The sequence below is a fragment of the Dendrobium catenatum genome, unplaced genomic scaffold (genome assembly GCF_001605985.2).
Source record: "Dendrobium catenatum unplaced genomic scaffold, ASM160598v2 fragScaff_scaffold_171, whole genome shotgun sequence".
NCBI lineage: Eukaryota > Viridiplantae > Streptophyta > Magnoliopsida > Asparagales > Orchidaceae > Dendrobium > Dendrobium catenatum.
Window position 1 is genome coordinate 4,954 of NW_021318633.1, and position 17,578 is coordinate 22,531.

At 34.9% G+C, this 17,578-nt stretch overlaps 1 protein-coding gene across 1 annotated transcript; it reads right to left on the minus strand.

Moving 5' to 3' along the window:
- Window positions 1-1,025: 1,025 nt before the first annotated feature.
- On the minus strand, window positions 1,026-13,927 carry LOC110101064 (the record flags this gene model as incomplete). Its single annotated transcript, XM_028692856.1, is given in 5 exon segments — window positions 1,026-1,255; window positions 10,432-10,534; window positions 10,705-10,938; window positions 12,583-12,672; window positions 13,561-13,927. Coding segments are annotated over 5 exon segments (977 nt in total), but the record flags the coding sequence as incomplete, so codon positions are not given.
- Window positions 13,928-17,578: the final 3,651 nt, after the last annotated feature.

The window sequence follows — 17,578 nt, forward strand, 5'->3', positions numbered from 1 at the left end:
TGATGTTGTTGTTGTTGTTGTTGTTGTTGGAGTAATATGAAGCCACCTCAATACAACTGTTATAAATTAGAGATAAATCAATGCCAAATAATAAACCAAACATAATATCATTAAACAAAAACAACTAAAAACATAAAGAGTACATGACAACATGAATTTTTTTTTTTTACACTGATTAACGACTGCATTATAGTACACTACAACATAATGGCAACAAGCATGATTTAACTTGAGCATAATTTAATAAAATTGTTAAATTCTGGAAAAGTTAAATACTAAAAACTGTTTCACAAGATAAATCTTAAATCCTATTAAATTTTGTAGAACTATTTGATAATATAATCTAGGATTTCAACCGGTTAGTTCATTATTAAATTGCATTTTAATTTTTGTTTATATTTAAAGTACAAATTAATTATTAATTTTAATTTTAATTGTTATCAATAAATTAAAATTAGAAAATAATATAATTAAAAAGTAACTAATTTTGAAATAACTTATTAATTTTAAATTTGATTATATTTCATTAATTTTAATTATTTATGAGTTAGTTATTAATCATTAATTTAATTACCATTACTAAGTAAGAATTATAATTAATTATAATCAACGTAGTTAAACTAAATTAATTTATTCCTATGTTCTCTAGCAATACAGAAACCTTCCTATAGCCGCACAGCCCGCAGGTTTGCTTGGGTTTGCTTTTTTCTATTCTCTTGCAATTCGTTGCTATTCTACTTCGCCTCTTTGCGGGTTGGATTTACGCTAAATCCTACTAAAGACGCCGGACAAATCCGATACCAAACACCCCCTAAATGTGGGATTTATCCTACAACGCGAGGAAAGTGAGATTTTAAAAAATAGAAGAATTTATGAGATTCTAAAAATGATTTGACAAGATTTAAATTTTGGCTAAATCTTGCAATCAAACAGCCTCAAAAAGCAAGAAAAAAAAGAGGTTTTATTTCTGAGCAGGCTCTTGTATTTTTCTAGCATAACAAAAGTCAACTTTATGCGCAGTATACCTTGCAGAGAGAGTTGAAAAAAAACCGGGTTTCCTCTCATTTGAAGCAACGAATAGTGTGCGACCTGGTGCTATCCATCTTTCAATCCTTACTTGAATAAATTCCGGACGAGTGTCTCTGTCTAGATGAGGGTGTAGGCTTCTAGGAACTCCAAATCGGTCTTTTCTAGTCTTTATCTTATCACCTCGGCGCACATGAATGGCATCATAATCACCGAGTAATTCCTTGATCTGTATGAAAAAGTTTGCTTAATTTTAAAAGATTAACAAAGCACAACAGTAATAAAAGAAGCAATATTCAGAATTATACAGTAAACATATATTTCTTCCGAATAAACCATGCATGCCAACAAGTGAAATAGTATTGCACAGAAACAGCAAATAAGGATAAATATTAGTTCAGCTCATCCGACCTTCCGACAATAAATATTAATATTTCTTCAACAGGCTTCCGGAAGTACTTTTTAAAAACTACCCAGGCCTCAAATATTTCCACATATATATGGCATGCATGTTTTATTAGATGCATACATCTTATCGTATTAATTGTATTTTTTTATTTTGAAATAAATAATTTATGTTTGAACATTCCAAAATAGCTTGTATCGCATGCTTAAAACGAGAATCTTGAATCCAACATAATAGAATAAAATTACCAAACAAACAAAATTTAAGAAAAATAAAAAAAAATAGCCGTTGATTGTACAACAATAATATTCAATAATAAGTAAATACAAACAAAAAACAATTAAAAAAGCCAAAACAAAACTAAAAATTCCAAAGATAAAAAATTCTCCGGCCAAAACCAACTCTTTCATTCCCACTAGAAAAATTATCCACCCCTATGCTCCTCAGCGCTTCGCATCGCCACCCTTGATGGCCCGCTCCACCAATCCACCATTGACAAACATTTTATCTTATGAGTAAGCTTCCAATGAAGTGTCTAACATGCGTGGATCAATAGTTAAAAGGAAAAATTATTAGGTGCGGAGTACGCACCGTCCGCACAAGCATTGGGGGGTGCTCGGTACCGATCACCCGCCAATGCTTGTTGCGGACGGTGCTCCCCGTCCGCACTCCGCACCTAATAATCTCTCAGTTAAAAGCCCCACAAACAAAGTAGCGCCAGAACTCATGTTATAGTGCCTTTTGGTTTCCCGCAATCTCCATGCAAGCACATCCTAAATCCTTTTACCTCTTCCCCTCCAATCAACGATAAATCCCTAGCTGCAAACACTAAATAATGAACATGTTCAATGGTTCCCATCGTGCATTGAAATGCTGCAGTCAAAGTCTCTAAACAAAGAACAACTAGAGAACCCCATCTGCCCATCATTTCATTCCCTAAAGTCTACGCGAGTTCTCTAGCCTTATATTATAGCTTGGAATAAGAACATATGCTCATAGGCAACATTTTGAAGAACCTCGTGACCATCCTTAAGGTAATGATTGAGTTCCTAGAGTGTATTGATATAGCCGTAGCAAGCTACACGTGCACAAAGTTTGCCATCAATGCGAAAGTCCTAGTTATTTCTAGATTCCCCACTGTCGTTGAACTAGATTATATAGGAGTAAAGCACTTCGGGGTGAGATCCTAATGCAGTTTTCGTCTTTAGGCTATTGTTCCGGTAACTGCAAGCAGCCACAGATAAAAAAATGTTTTGGTTCCAACGTGGTGAAAAATATCATTTTGAGCATATTTGTAAATCAAAATTATATGTCCTAATGGTGATCAATGATGAGAAAGAAAATAAGGATGAGCAAGCACTTTTCTTCAATACTGAGTTGACATCTTCGTTTGATGATTATCCATACTTCAATGGGAAAGTCTAGAAAAGAATAAATATACCCACATTCTAGCAAGAAAACCATCGAGTTGTCCAACAATAATCAACTGGCTAAAACTCAGCAAACAGTAGCATTGATGGATCAAAGCAAATCTAAAACACGACATACATAAATGTAATAGCAACTGTGTACCCGCAGAAATCTTTAGCCAAATAACTTCCAGCAACTACTTCCATCCAAATAGACTACATTATTTGTAAAGAATAGTGTGGCTACTACTTCAAACCTCAAAAAAGCAGTCTAGATTGAATTTTGTTATATTCCAACAAGCAGCCATGGTAGAATGATAAGAGCACTGGCTCGAGTAATGACTTTATTGGCTCAATATGTAGAAGGATGCCCAACATTTTGTTCGCCCATGTCCTATTTGTCAGTAAATAAAGTATGATAGAATGTGTCCAGCAGGATTACCACAAACATTACCAATTTCAATTGCTCTTTGGGAAGAAATTTTAAATGGATTTCATATCAGCCGTTCTAAAAATTTATAAAAGACTATTATTTTTTTGGTCATCGGTAGACTAAATAACTCATATTTTTTAGCCTTAACCTTTGCTTATTGCACTTGTGCTGCATGGCATCCCACGAGTCATTGCATCCAAATGACTTCATTTGGGAAGGGTCGATTTTGACTCGATGAAATTGCTTTGAGCCATTGCAGCTCATACCATTCGGAGTCTAGTGGGTAAAAGGAGATGACTAGTCACTAGTCAGAACATTATTTATGAAGTTTTGTGATGGATTCCCTATGAGAAAGGGTAAAATTTTATCTTAGGTAGAATCCTCTAATAATACATCTACAGATACATTAATGAGAATGTCTCCTTTCTAAGTCATTTATGGAAGATCGCCACCAACTATTATTCCTCGTGAATAAGGACATCCTACATAGAAGTCATTGATTCCTTGTTGCGAGATAGAGATACGTTGCTTCATCATTGCATAAGAATTTGTAAAGTCCATAAAATAAGGTGAAAAAGATAATGTATAAGAAGCATAACAAGCCATAATGAGCGATTTAGTTTTGATTAAGATGTAATCTTATAGACAAACATTAATGATAAACATCACTATAACAGAAATTGTCGAGTAAAGACAGACTTTACATATAAATTTGAGCTACCAGAAATAGCTAAGATACCCAATTGTTCATATTTCATGTCTCGAACCATTTCTACAAGACTCCAACATACAACCAGCTACATTAATAACACAATTTAATGAAGGCTACCCATTGGTACGACCTTTAGCAGTCATAAATCATCGCATCTTTTACACGGGGTCTGGCAAAAGCCTTACAATTATAGATTTAAGGGGAATAGTTTTTAGTATAAGATGGTTCGGGGGGGAGGGGGGTAAAAAAACACCTGGACAGATTTCTACAATAAATGAAGATGGATAGTTAAGGTTGTTGTGAGTCAATTAGTAGTTCATTATATAATAGAATGTTAGTTAAATTATGTAAGAAGATAGAAGTATAGGATAGAGTATAAGGACAAATAAAGGAATGAAAGGTAAAATGCTCATTTCTTTTATTCAGCAAAAATGGTCATTAATAGATTAGAATGGATAAAATTAGGAAAGGTAATGAAATCATACAAAAAAAGAGACAATTGGCTTAAGAAACTACAAACAAATATAATTTTATGAAAGCATCTTCTGATGCAGTCTAGGCTAAGCTTTTTTATTTCAATTTTTTTTTTTTTTTTTTCACTTATCGTTTCTAGTGGCTTTTTGTTTTCCCTACTATCTTCTTATTTTCCATGTTGTCTACTAATTTTCCCAGCCGACTGCTTGAATTCTCTACTGCTGATTGTTTTCCCCATGCGGCTGTTTGGTCTTCCCATGATGGTTGTTTGGTTTCCCCACATGGCTGCTCAATTTCCCTACTGTTTTCTTGGTTTCCTTATTGTTTTCTTAGTTTATCTATTGTTGGCTACTCGTATTCTTCCCCTTGCTGATCCATGTGTTGTTTTCTTTGACTTCTCCATATATGAGCTAATGTGGAGGGGTTTTTGTGGCTGTTTTGGTGAAACATTTACGTGGGATAATAAATGTCCTCCCCCCTTCATTTCTCCTATAAATTGGGGCTGAATTTCTTTGTGAAAAGAGAGTAAGATGTGATAAAATTTTGGATTGTGAAACCTGCGTGTTTGTCATAGTTTGCGAGCTATCCTCTTCTACCTTCCTTCTTATATTTCGTCTTAGACTTTTATATATTCTTCTCTCAATGGTTCCCATTCCACTTGTATATTTCTCCTCAAATTTTTGATTATTTGTAAGTTGTGTTGTGTCCTTTTTATTTGAAGTTGTAAGGAATTATTGCGTCCTTTTTATTTGAAGTTGTAAGCTATTGTTAAGTCCTTTTCTATTAGAAGTTGTAAGCATTATTGGGTTATGTTTTATTGTTGTTTTTGTTTTTGCTATATTGAAAGGAAGGTGTTTAGTTTGCATATCTAGTGTTCTCTTACTTGGTTCAGAGATTTTTAAATCGCATCAATTTGGTATCAGAGCTTGTTGACCCCTATATCTCAAACCTTGTGAGAAAGGACCCAAACTGGTGAATAAAGTGACATGCATCTTAGCGTCACACGTCACTTGAAGGGTCAAATGACCTCCGAATGCCAAACGGACAGCGTTATTACAATCAGAACATCGAATTCTGCTAGGTCGAGGCCCCTCGCAGTCGAATCGGATGAGATCGGTCAAAAGGTACGACTGACACCCGAAATTAAAGCGCGATGATGATCAAACGACGTCGGATCTACGAACAGACTTCGTCGTTGCGTCCGGAACATTGTAAACCTCTAAAAACTACATTTTGTTTATTCAATTTGGATCATCAGGGTTGCTGTTCGAGATAAAAGCACACATATCAAGGAAAATAGGCCTCAGCACTGCCCAAATGAAGTCCGACCACGAAACGAACTTCGCCAATGCAATCAGAACATCCTAAATACTTATGAATGATAGTCAATTTATTCAAATTAAAGTATGCGAGGAGGTCAACATGCATCCCGAGGCAGAGCACGAATTTCAAGGAAAAAGATCGATCGGAGCTACCCAAATGACGTCTGATTGACAAACGGACTTCGTCGTTGTGTCTGGAACACCGTCAATACTCTAAATGCACTTCCAATTTGTTTGAATGAGATTTTGCACACAAATCGAGGTGGTTCCAAAGCGACTACATGTATTTTGAGAAAAATTAGCCTCGACGTTGCTCAAACGATGTCCGATCGCAAAACAGACTACGTCGTTACGACCGGAACATCGACAATACCCTAAATTCACTATTAATTTTTCTAATTTTGATGCTCGGAGAATTCGACACGTAAAACAAGATAAATGCACAATTTTTGAGAAAACCACGCAAATCAAGATCATTTTGTTGTTGGACGCATTGCTATCAGCCCAAATTTATAATATTACTTATAATAGCAAGTCATAATTAAGCCCTATCAGCAGATTTAACCCAAAATCAACAAGTCAAATGAATAATCAAAATCACATTAAATGTTCACCTCGTCTTTGTCAAAATCTGCTCTGAATCCCTGTCAAAATCCCATAAATCCTACTCAGTCACTTCTACAGAGCCCATCTCATCGTCATTAAAACAAATTAAATGAGGCCCGTTCATTGCTCTCTTCTGCTATCTCCACACGCAAGGCACAACTAATTTTTCACACAATCTTCCTCATGCCTCTCCCTTTGAGGTCCAACTCTTCTTGGATACGATCACAAGCCTTCTAAATTGCCTGTAGCTTCTTATCCGATCCCCTGTTCTTGTGCAGCAAGGCAACAAATTATTCCAGCTGTAAGGTTTCTCTTCCTCTTGCCCACTCTTTTTCTTCTTGCCTGTAGTTCGTGCAAGAAAAGATGATGAGTGGGAGAAGCAGTTCAAGATACCCCTTCACTGCTTCCCAATGGCGGGAGTTGGAACACAAGCTTTTATTCCAAAGTCACATGGCCTTCAGGCATCACTACAAGATGAAGCTTCCTCCTCGACTCACTTCAACTCACCTTCCTTGCTTTCATCATCCACATGCATTGGGGTGGACTGCTTTCAAAATGGGATATGGGGAGAAACAGAGGATCAGCAGCCAGAAAGATGCAAGGAGAATAATGGAAAGAAATGGAGATGCTCACAGGAGATTACCAGATTCCTAGCACTATGAGAGGCACATGCATAGAGGAAAAGAACGTCAAGAAAGCACGTGGAAATTCCTTGCTACTAAAAAACCAATTCCTCTTCCACTTCTTATGACAATGTTTCTTATTCAGCAATCTCTCAAGCCGCAATCAACTCCGATTCCAACCTACTGGGCTGGAATCTGTCCTACATCTCACGGCTTGCCTCCTTGGCGACAACTTTGACGCCTGATGCCATTTAAATTTTACGAGCTTCTTTCGCTAAGAATCAAAGGCCGCTCTCTTTTCATGGCTTCATCGGTGGAAAGGATACGACGTTTACAAATAGTGAATCATACATTTATGGTGGTGAAATAGTGGGCTTTTGCTGGTGCATATAAGATTAAAACAATAGGCTGAAGGTTACTCTGTTTGAATTCAAGATAGAGCAAAATAAATAATATAGAATAAAAAAATACATCGGAAAGATGGTTTTGGTATTGGGTGAAGAGCAAAATCCAATGACAGAAAGTGAACTGCAGTTGGAAGATTGGCTTGATGATTTGGGACTTCGAGAAAAGTAACAGTTCCATATTTCTCAACAAGCGTATGTGTGAGAAGGGGATGCACAAATCTATTCCTTTCAATCAGTTGCAACTAATTCAAAAGCAATATACTTTCCACACAATCAATTGAAGATCCTATTGGAGCCGTTGTCATGGTGGACTTTTTCCATAAAGGTATGTCGAATACAGGGAATTTTGAAATTAAACTCCAAAGGTGTTTATCATGGGGTCTTATGATCTCTGGGGAGATTTCATGCAATGGTTGGTTATTTCTTATGGCTGGCAAAACCATTGTTAATGACTAGGATTTAATGAAAAGCCAAGTATTTGGTTGCAGTCATAAAGATGGCTCCATTATGGTGAATGTTCAAGAGGATTTAAATTCAGAGAAAGAGGAAACCTTTTCAACTTGATTTTCCTTCAAGATGAACTCTATCTCTCTGCTGTGTTGAAGAGTTAAGAAACGAGAGATGAGATTGTGAAGCATCATTCAAATGAGGTGGGAGGGGAAAGGCAATTTATGAAATTCTCCGTGATATAAATCTGTGAAGTTTTGAACCTTATTGCTTATCGCTACAGTAACTTTTTATTTAGATCTTAATGAAAGTGAGAAAGGAATTAAGGTGATTTATGCAAAAAAAAAAGAGAGAAGAAGCAAAAAAATGGGGACAAATCAAATGTAATTTTTTTGTGATCCTGTTGTTGTCGTCATCCCGTGAAGGTATAAAATTTTTCTAACCTAAAAATCTATTCTAATAGGTTTGCGACAAGCTTGGCAAACTCCCACTCGTCACGTTAGCAGTGGGGGGAAACCGGTGGGGACGCTGAGAGAGATGATAATCTTTCCGAGCGCTCATGTAGTGGTGAGGGGAGACAAAAATAAGTACTCATACATGAGAAAACAACTGTGCTTATTTTCAACAGGTGGCCGAGACCTTAAACGCTCATGTAGCAGCAGGGATTGAAGAAAATGTAGCCGAGTGTCTACGGGATCTACCTTGAAACGCATGTGGGTGGAGGGGAAGGCTAGTTCCCAAAAATTTTTCTAAACGAGAGAGACGCCGTGGAGGATTGCCAAAAAATTCGATGAAAGAACAAGGAACTTGAACAAAATTTGGACTTACATGGGATCTAATTTGGACAACTTGGACTTGGACTTGAACATAAATGAGACTCAAACGATTAACTAAAAAAATTGAACCTAAATGGAATAAACTTAACCTTCAACTTCATTTGAGCATTAAAAGGATGTAACTCGAATAATTATGAATCAAACTTGCATTTGTGAACATTGTACTCGAGCTATACAAACATCTATAGGAAATTGAGCTCAAATTCGAACTAGACTCGAGCTTAAATGGGCATTGAACAAATGATTTAAGTTAAAAAGTCCAACATTCAAAGTGAGAGCCATGAATGTTAATCAATGAATTTGATCATGCAAGTAAAAATCTATGAATGAATAAGAGACTTACATTTCAAAAGGGCATGAATTGTTGATTCATTCACAAGGAATAATGCAAGTTCTCAATGAACTTAATGACATATACAAAGAATATGCAATGATCGTGACCATTCACATGCAAGCATATGCTGAAGACTTGTGGTAGACAAAATAATGCACCTATAAGCATGAACATGAATCTATTGCACATAGAATGGTCCACTTACAAGAAACTGCAAGAAACTTATGAATGTCTGTGAACGATTGTGAGACATATACATGTGAATGTGATAATGTTCTATAATCGACTTCAACGAACAAATGCATTCAAATATGCAAGCAATGAAGATTGAAATAGAGGGCAGTCTTCATGCCAATCTTATAAGAAGACATAGTAATCCCAACAAACAACAAAGTCCCTTTCAAACTACAAGCTATGTTCAAGAATAATGAAGATCGTGTGATCTCTAGCATCATTCACTCACAAATAATAGTGAAGGTTCATGCAAATTGTTTGGCTTGAACAATCCCCAAGAAGCATATATGATTGTGACAATTCATATACAAGCATATGCTAAGGACTCATGGTAAATCAACTCTCAATTGCACACAAACATTCAGGGGTGGAGAAGCAGCCAAGTTAGCAATTCAAAAGAACCCCCTTACTGTTGTTGCTGCATACTTATCAACCCTGGCAGTTCGCCATGTGCAAGGAATCCTAAGATTTCCACCCTAAGCTGACCCGCCAATATCCTGCCTTCAATTGTCACAAGTCCATAGATGGAATGAAAATATTTTTCTTATTTCAGGAAAGTAGATGGTGTCAATTATTCAACACATTTTAATCAAGAACCCTAGCTAACTAGTGGAGCTCAAAAAAATTGAATTCATTGGATGAAACGTAACCGAAAAATATTTTCCCTACTGTTCAGTTATTTATTCGCATCTTCCTCTCTTGAAACTTTGATTTCCGTTCTTGGAGTATGGGCAAAATCTAATTGTGCAAAGGTGTCAAGAAAACCATCAGCTTCACTGTTCCAGTTCTCAGCAATTCAGCTGCACCGTTAAATGCATCAAATTTTTTTTTGCTAGTATTCGTGAAAGACTTGATACAAGCAGCACCATGAAATTTTCAATGATGTACAAAATATGGAGGAATCTGCATCTGCCACATATATGCTTTACGGATTTTTAGAACTACATCTTTCAAGGTAATTTATATGGAGGGGACTTGCTTCATATTTCAGAAGTAGATTAAAAACCATTTGTATTTCTAGAGAAAATGGATAGAAGCTTGGGATTTTGCAAACTTTAAAACTATATGACATTTGCATATGATATAGCTTAGAAACTTGGCATTTTGCAAACTTCAAAACCATATGGCATTTGCATATAATTTAGCTTAGAAAAGTCAATACCCTGTTGGCTGCATCTCTTAACTTCGGAGCTGCACTCATAGGAAGAAATGAATATGGCAACAAGACTGAAGTATGGTTGGTTCGATCCTTGCACTCCATAAACCTGCATGTTATCATGATAAAAATTAGTTCTTGCAGTATTAAACATCACATACCAAACTGTTGTTTATCCTTTAACCATTGATAATATAGAAGTAAATGGTGATAATAAAATGTATATGCCAGAAAATTAAGATAAAGCTACAAGGAACAAGTGGGAACCATAAAGTTTACCATGAAAGAGAACTTGCAGTACGGTTGATTAGCAAAACATTTGAATAGAAGGACTTGTATTTGAGATCATCCCTACTAGTTCCATCCACATGAACCAAACCCCTCTTTCCTAGCTTCATACTTGTTGATAGAACACGATACCACATTTTTGAATTGTCAAGTATTACTGGAATAGTTTTTGAAATAAGATCCACATCATACAAAGAGCTCATGGCACAAGAACCGGCTGCCCATCTAAAAGAAAACAGTAAAATGTGAATTGAAGAAACTAAGAGTTTAATGAGATAAAACAAGTCAATTGTAATGTCACATGCACACAAGCAAATATTTTGAAGAAAATATGAGTTTCGTGAGGTAAAAGAGCTGATAACAACACTGCAAGCACGCGAGGCCTCACAAGAGAGCCCGATAGCCCACCCAAGAATAACTTAAAGTCTAACTTTTAGACAAAGTTTGTCAACATTTTTGGCACTAAACATTCTCATGGGGAATTAAAAATATTTTGCTATTGATGTGATTTCAATCAAAAGTCTTTTCATTCTATGATTAAAAAAAAGTTCATATGATTTCACTTTAAATGGTCAATTATGACATCTATGCATCACACACCCATGTGATTTGAAGAAAATAGGAGTTCAGACAGTAAAAGAAATCAATTACAATGCGAGATCTCATCCACAAAAGCACTTACCAGCCCATTCACTTGTGCACCAACAAGAAAGACAATATTAATATGAACACCCAAAAGTCTACCATTTACCGACTAAGTTTGCTTGCTTTGTTTGCCATTAACCATACTCATGGGAAATTAAAAGATACTTTGGTGTCCTGCTCAAAATAATATCGCATGATTTTCCTTTAAAATTTCAATCTATCATACAACAATATACTAGCCTTATTAGTTTAGCGGAAGTTACAAATGTTCTATTAAAATGAGTTCACTAATATTTTAGTAAAATGAGTAAGCTCCCAACTCCCCCATCATGCAGCATTTAATCAATCAGAAAAGAGAATATCCAAGGAACTAGAAGTAAAGTATTAGAAAAAAGACAAGCTATTAGCTAAATTAATCATACTCCTAATCCCCCCCCCCAATCCTGGGAAATTAAAAGATACTTTAGTGTCTGCTCAAAATAATATTGCATGGTTTCCCTTTAAAATTTCAATCTACCATACAACAATATACTAGCTTTATTAGTTTAGCGGAGGTTACAAATGTTCTACCAAAATGAGTTCACTAATATTTTAGTAAAATGAGTAAGCTCCCAACTGCCCCATCATGCAGCATTTAATCAATCATAAAAGAGAATATTCAAGGAACCAGAAGTAAAGTATTAGAAAAAAGACAAGTTATTAGCTGTATTAATCATTCTCCTAATCCCTCCCCCCACCTTGGGAAATTAAAAGATACTTTGGTGTCCTGCTCAAAATAATATCGCATAGTTTCCCTTTAAAATTTCAATCTATCATACAACAATATACAAGCTTTATTAGTTTAGTGGAAGTTACAAATATTCTACCAAAATGAGTTTACTAATATTTTAGTAAAATGAGTAAGCTCCAACCTCCCCCATCATGCAGCATTTAATCAATCAAAAAAGAGAAAGAAAGACTACAATACCAAAATAACACTCATCGTTAAACTTCTCAAAGGGACTAAAATGTTATTGCCTTGATCAAGTATAAACTGAATAAAGGAGCCTTGGGAAGTATTAAAGCAAATAAGAACAGTGAAAAGCATTAAAAAAAATCATTGGATAAGCTATCTAATTCAACAAGGATTGAGCCATGCAAACTTACAGTGGATTCAAAAGTTCATGCATAAGAAAAAACATAAGCACACTAAAGAGTATTAAATGACAACACCGACAAACATACCTTTCATCTGATGTGGCATTCAAGTGATGCAATATCCCCTTCTTGTTGTGTATTGGGTTAATGCACATTCTAGAAGGCATCACAAACACTCTGGAAAATCAAATGAAAACATCTCATCAACAATACCATGTTATCAATAAGGCAATGTTTAGCTACAAAAAGGATTTAGCAAATGCTATAAATCCAGATCTAGTGATTGTTTGGTATCCTATTTTAGATAAGCTTTAAGCAAGATTTAGCTTAACTCTTGTTAAAAATAATTTTGTTAAATTAAATCCTATTGTTTTCATCAACTCTATTTCAGCTCCATTATTAGTTAAATCCAGAATAGTTTAAATCCCACCGTTTAGATTATCGAACATATTTAAGGATTTTTCATTCTCACAAATTTTAAATTCTAAAACAAATAACCAAACAGTTTATCAAGATTTACTAATTTTTATGCCAAACAATTTAATCCTCTCAATGTTTACTAAAGCTGAATTTACATGATTTGCTAAATCATACTTGAACTAAATGTTACCTGTAGCCTAACATCCCCTTACTAACATGCCCGTAGAAAATTTCAAGAGGATTGAAACGTTTGGCAATGACAAGAATAAAATTTTGCTAAATCCTTAAAAATTGTTTGGATATTTGTTTCAGAATTAAAAAATTGCGATAGGTGATTTAACAAAACAATTGGGTTGAAATGGGATTTATCAAAATAGTAGTACTTAAATACTCTAAAATTCTATTCGGCAGGATTTAAGTTAAACCTTGCTTAAATCTGGCATAAAATAGGATAAAAAACAGCCCTAAGCTTATAACGTTTAACATGAAAGGAGGCAAGATATACACATTTGGAGCAGTAATTTCATACAAATACTTTCAAAAATTCCAAGCCAAGATTTTTCACCCAAAAAGATGAAATACTCCACGCAATATAATCCATCAATTCCAACCGAATTTTTTAATCCGAAGCATAATGAGAGGAACCTTTTCAGATATAGGGCTTCCTCAAGCGCGCATCTGAGGCTGGATTCCTGGTGCCCAAGACCTTCACAAGAATCGCAATGCTTACCAGGGCAATCGATCCTATTCCCCCAGTACAAATACTTCCGCTCTAGCCCGCTTGGTCCATCCTTCTCGCTGGCTTTCGCCGTCCCAACTAACAGAGTAAATGGGAAGCGGAATACGGAGGTTGAAGAGGATAAAAGAATCCAAATGAGTCCAATGGCTACCGCTGCCGTTGCCAAAAGAAGGAAAGGAGATCCCGCCGTCGGATGCTTGCTTTTGGGTTTTCTGGAGGCGGCCATTGGAATCGCCAGGTAGAGATAGCCAGAGCGGCGAAACAACGAGAGATCTTAGCCATGTTAGACATTATGTTCTAATTAAATTTTTTATTTTAATGAGCCTTAAAAATAAGAAAATTTAAATTTTATATGCCTCATAATATAATCCATTATTTTTTTTTTCTTTATGTGTGAAAATATTCTTCGGATTAAAATATAGTTATTAATTAATACTTTGTTTTAAAAATTTATAAAATATTTTGAAAATTAATCTAGCACTTAACCTTTGTTCTATCATTTTATTGAATATAATTTGACATTAACAGTTAAATATAAATTCAATTAAGTATTTAAATATATTCAAAAAAATATTATATGATAGTTAAAATTTATTCGAACACTTAATTGAATTTATGTTCAACTCTTTCATCGAAAATATTTGAAACGATCGTTAAAGTGATCGAGCATATGGTAGATTAGTTATTCAAACATGATCAAATAAGATTCTTAAAAAATTAATATTTTGAAGTGATATGTTATGTGCTATTTGGACAATATCACAGACAATAGTGCAATCACAAATAAACTATATCTAATAAGATTCTAATAAGACAATCACAATAGTTATGATAACACATAAATTCTATAAAAAAAAATTATAAATTCATCCATGTTGTACAACTATTATTTTTATTCTACAAGATTTATTAATCAATATGTGTATGAATGTAAACATTCTATCTTTTAAAAAAAAAAATAAAAAATTTTTTTGAATTCATTGTAGAATATTATTTTTATATTTTAAGATGGTATATTTTTCTTAACGACGTATTTTATTATAAAAATAGAAATTTTCAAGTTAACGATTTATTTTTCAACAATTTAGAGTTTATGGTAAAATGGTGATGGATTGTAAAGGGTATGATGGAGAGAAAGGCAACAATAGCTTAATTCCCGCTAGTTTGAGCTAGTTTTTTGAACTCTTATGAGAATGAAATTAATTAAGCATTAATATTGAGAAATGGATTTGGAGTGTTAGTGTCACACCTCAAGAACTAATGGAAGAATTAATTTTTTAAACCTATTTATTTTTCAACCTCAATATAGAATAAACCAGATCTAACTAATTAATTCAAAACAACATTAACAGTTTATAGTATCATCAATTTCATCTCTCTAATCATATGTACATTAATCCAATTCACACAATGAATATACATCAAAATAAATAACTAAACTACCAAAATATCTTAAAACCACGCTTCTGACGAACCAACCCTTATCAACTCTACTCCACAAGGCCTTTTTTATTTTTTGAAATATCAGACAAATATAACAAAATGAGCATCACTAGCTCAATAAACTTCTTTTACCATCTCATCTTGTATATCAATATCCATTTCATTATAAATAATAAATTATTCTGATATTAAGTTAAATATCAGGTTGTAACTAAATACTTAATAGAAAGTAGAGCTGTCAACATTTGACCCGAGCCGAAAACCCGACCCGAACCCGACCCGAAAATTTCGGGTTTGTGTTGGGTCAACCCGAACCCGAGAACGAGTCGGGTTCGGGTTTAGAGATTTCGACCCGTTTGTAAACAGTCGGTTCGGGTTGACCCGGCGGTTGCCGGTTGACCCGCCAACCCGTTTAACCCAACCACGCGGACATGCCCAGAACCCGCAGCTGCCTCGTCCGCTCCGACCCACGCGCGAACCGCGCCCGACACCGCGCCCGACCTCGCTCCCGACCTCTGCAGTCGACCCCTCGCCGACCTCGCTGGCTCGCCGCTCGCTGCGTGCGCTCGTCCGCTCGACCCCGCGCCGACCACACGCTCGACACCGCGCCCGACCTCGCGCTCGACCCCGCTCTCCGACCACGCTGGCTCCGCCGCTCGCGGCTGCCTGCGTCCACACCGACCCCCGCGCGCGACAACGCACCCAACCCAGCGAGCGACGACGCGCGCGACCCCGCGCGACACCTTTCCCGGGTCGGGTCGGGTCCGGGTTCGCATTTCCAACTCGTTTACCTAACCGGGTCGGGTTAGGGTTGACCCGTTTGAACCCGGGTCAGTTCTGGGTTCGACCCGAACCCGACCCGTGACCCAAAATTGACACCCCTAATAGAAAGTAACTCATATGCAAGTCAACATGTCGATGCTTTAGAATATAGATTTAGAAATTACTATTTAACTTTACATATAATATTTACTTTTGTACCTTTCATAAGAATGCTTTTATAGGGTTATCATAATATGCTCATTTTTTGAGCCATCATTGTACTTTACATGGACAAACTTCACATAGGTGTTAGAAATAACATAGCATTCTCATCATCATAATACCACTTGCACTTATATATACTTAATTCAACAGAATATGTATATAATTTTAAAATTTTGCCATAATAGGTTAAAAATATCACTTATATTTAAATTATTGAATTATCAAAGTGTGCAATACATGAATGTAAATTAGATGAACTGAAAGAAAACTAAATTAGTAGTGCAAATAGAAAACTCTGGATGTTGTTAAGTGCCTCATGACAGGGTCCTTATTCTTTTCTGTAAACACGTAAAACTTACATAATGAGCATAAAAGCCTAGCAAATAACCAAAATCTTACAACTAAAATTAATGCAATTCAAAAGAGAAATAGTATGTTGTAAATCATATAAGAAAATATATTAATCAATATATGCTATATATAATTAATCATTCATTCAGCCATATCATTCAATCATTCTTATAAGTCTATCATTTACACAATTATATAGTAAGTATCTCTATTGAGTAACATCAAACAATAATAAAAATTATTATTCATAAGCTCAATGCCCTTATAATATCAATAATAATAGTCAATATTATCATTAGTTATTAGTATAAAAAACTTGTATCATTTATTAGCATTAATAATCAGAAATCAACATTCTATTAGATATTTAGATGAAGGTATTTTATATCTTACTCCTAGACTTATGATTCCCAATTAGTTGCCCCTTATGACTCCCAATTAGTGTATTCCTTAAGACTTGAATTACGTGGATCAGTCGCCCCGACTTCTTTTAACTCCCAATCAGTCTCGAGCTCCTTATGACTCCCAATCACTGAATAAGTGAATCCTTAGGTTATATATATATATATATAAGTACATTTTTTTAATCAGATCAATTCACCACATCTTTTCAATCAGATCAGTTCACATTCCAGTATATATCAATCTTATCAATCATTTCAGTACATATTATGTTTTAATATTATCATATCAAATCATAGTACATTACTTTCAACCTATTTTCATTATACATTTTTCATATTCATTTAATGTAGAAATTCTTATACACATTTTTAACCAGTGAAAATACAATAAAACTATATCAAATAATTTAGAATGATAAAATATATCAAATATCAAAAGTTACATGGTGAAAGCTTACGAAATCAAGACATAATATATTTTTAGCATATTTAGGAGAGATTAAATCTATAGAAATCAAAATTATTAAAAACAAAGGTAAGAGAATAATAGTTACTTACTTTGAATAAAATTATTTTTTTATAAAAGGAACAACAAACAAAGAAGGACTTTTTGACTTTCTTTTTCCTCCCTCTCTCTTCCTACTCTCCCTTCTCCTTCGATTTCTTCACAACCAAGCAAAGAGTAAGGGAGGAGGTGGGGTGAAATGGCATAGATATTTGGAATAAAATACATATAAAA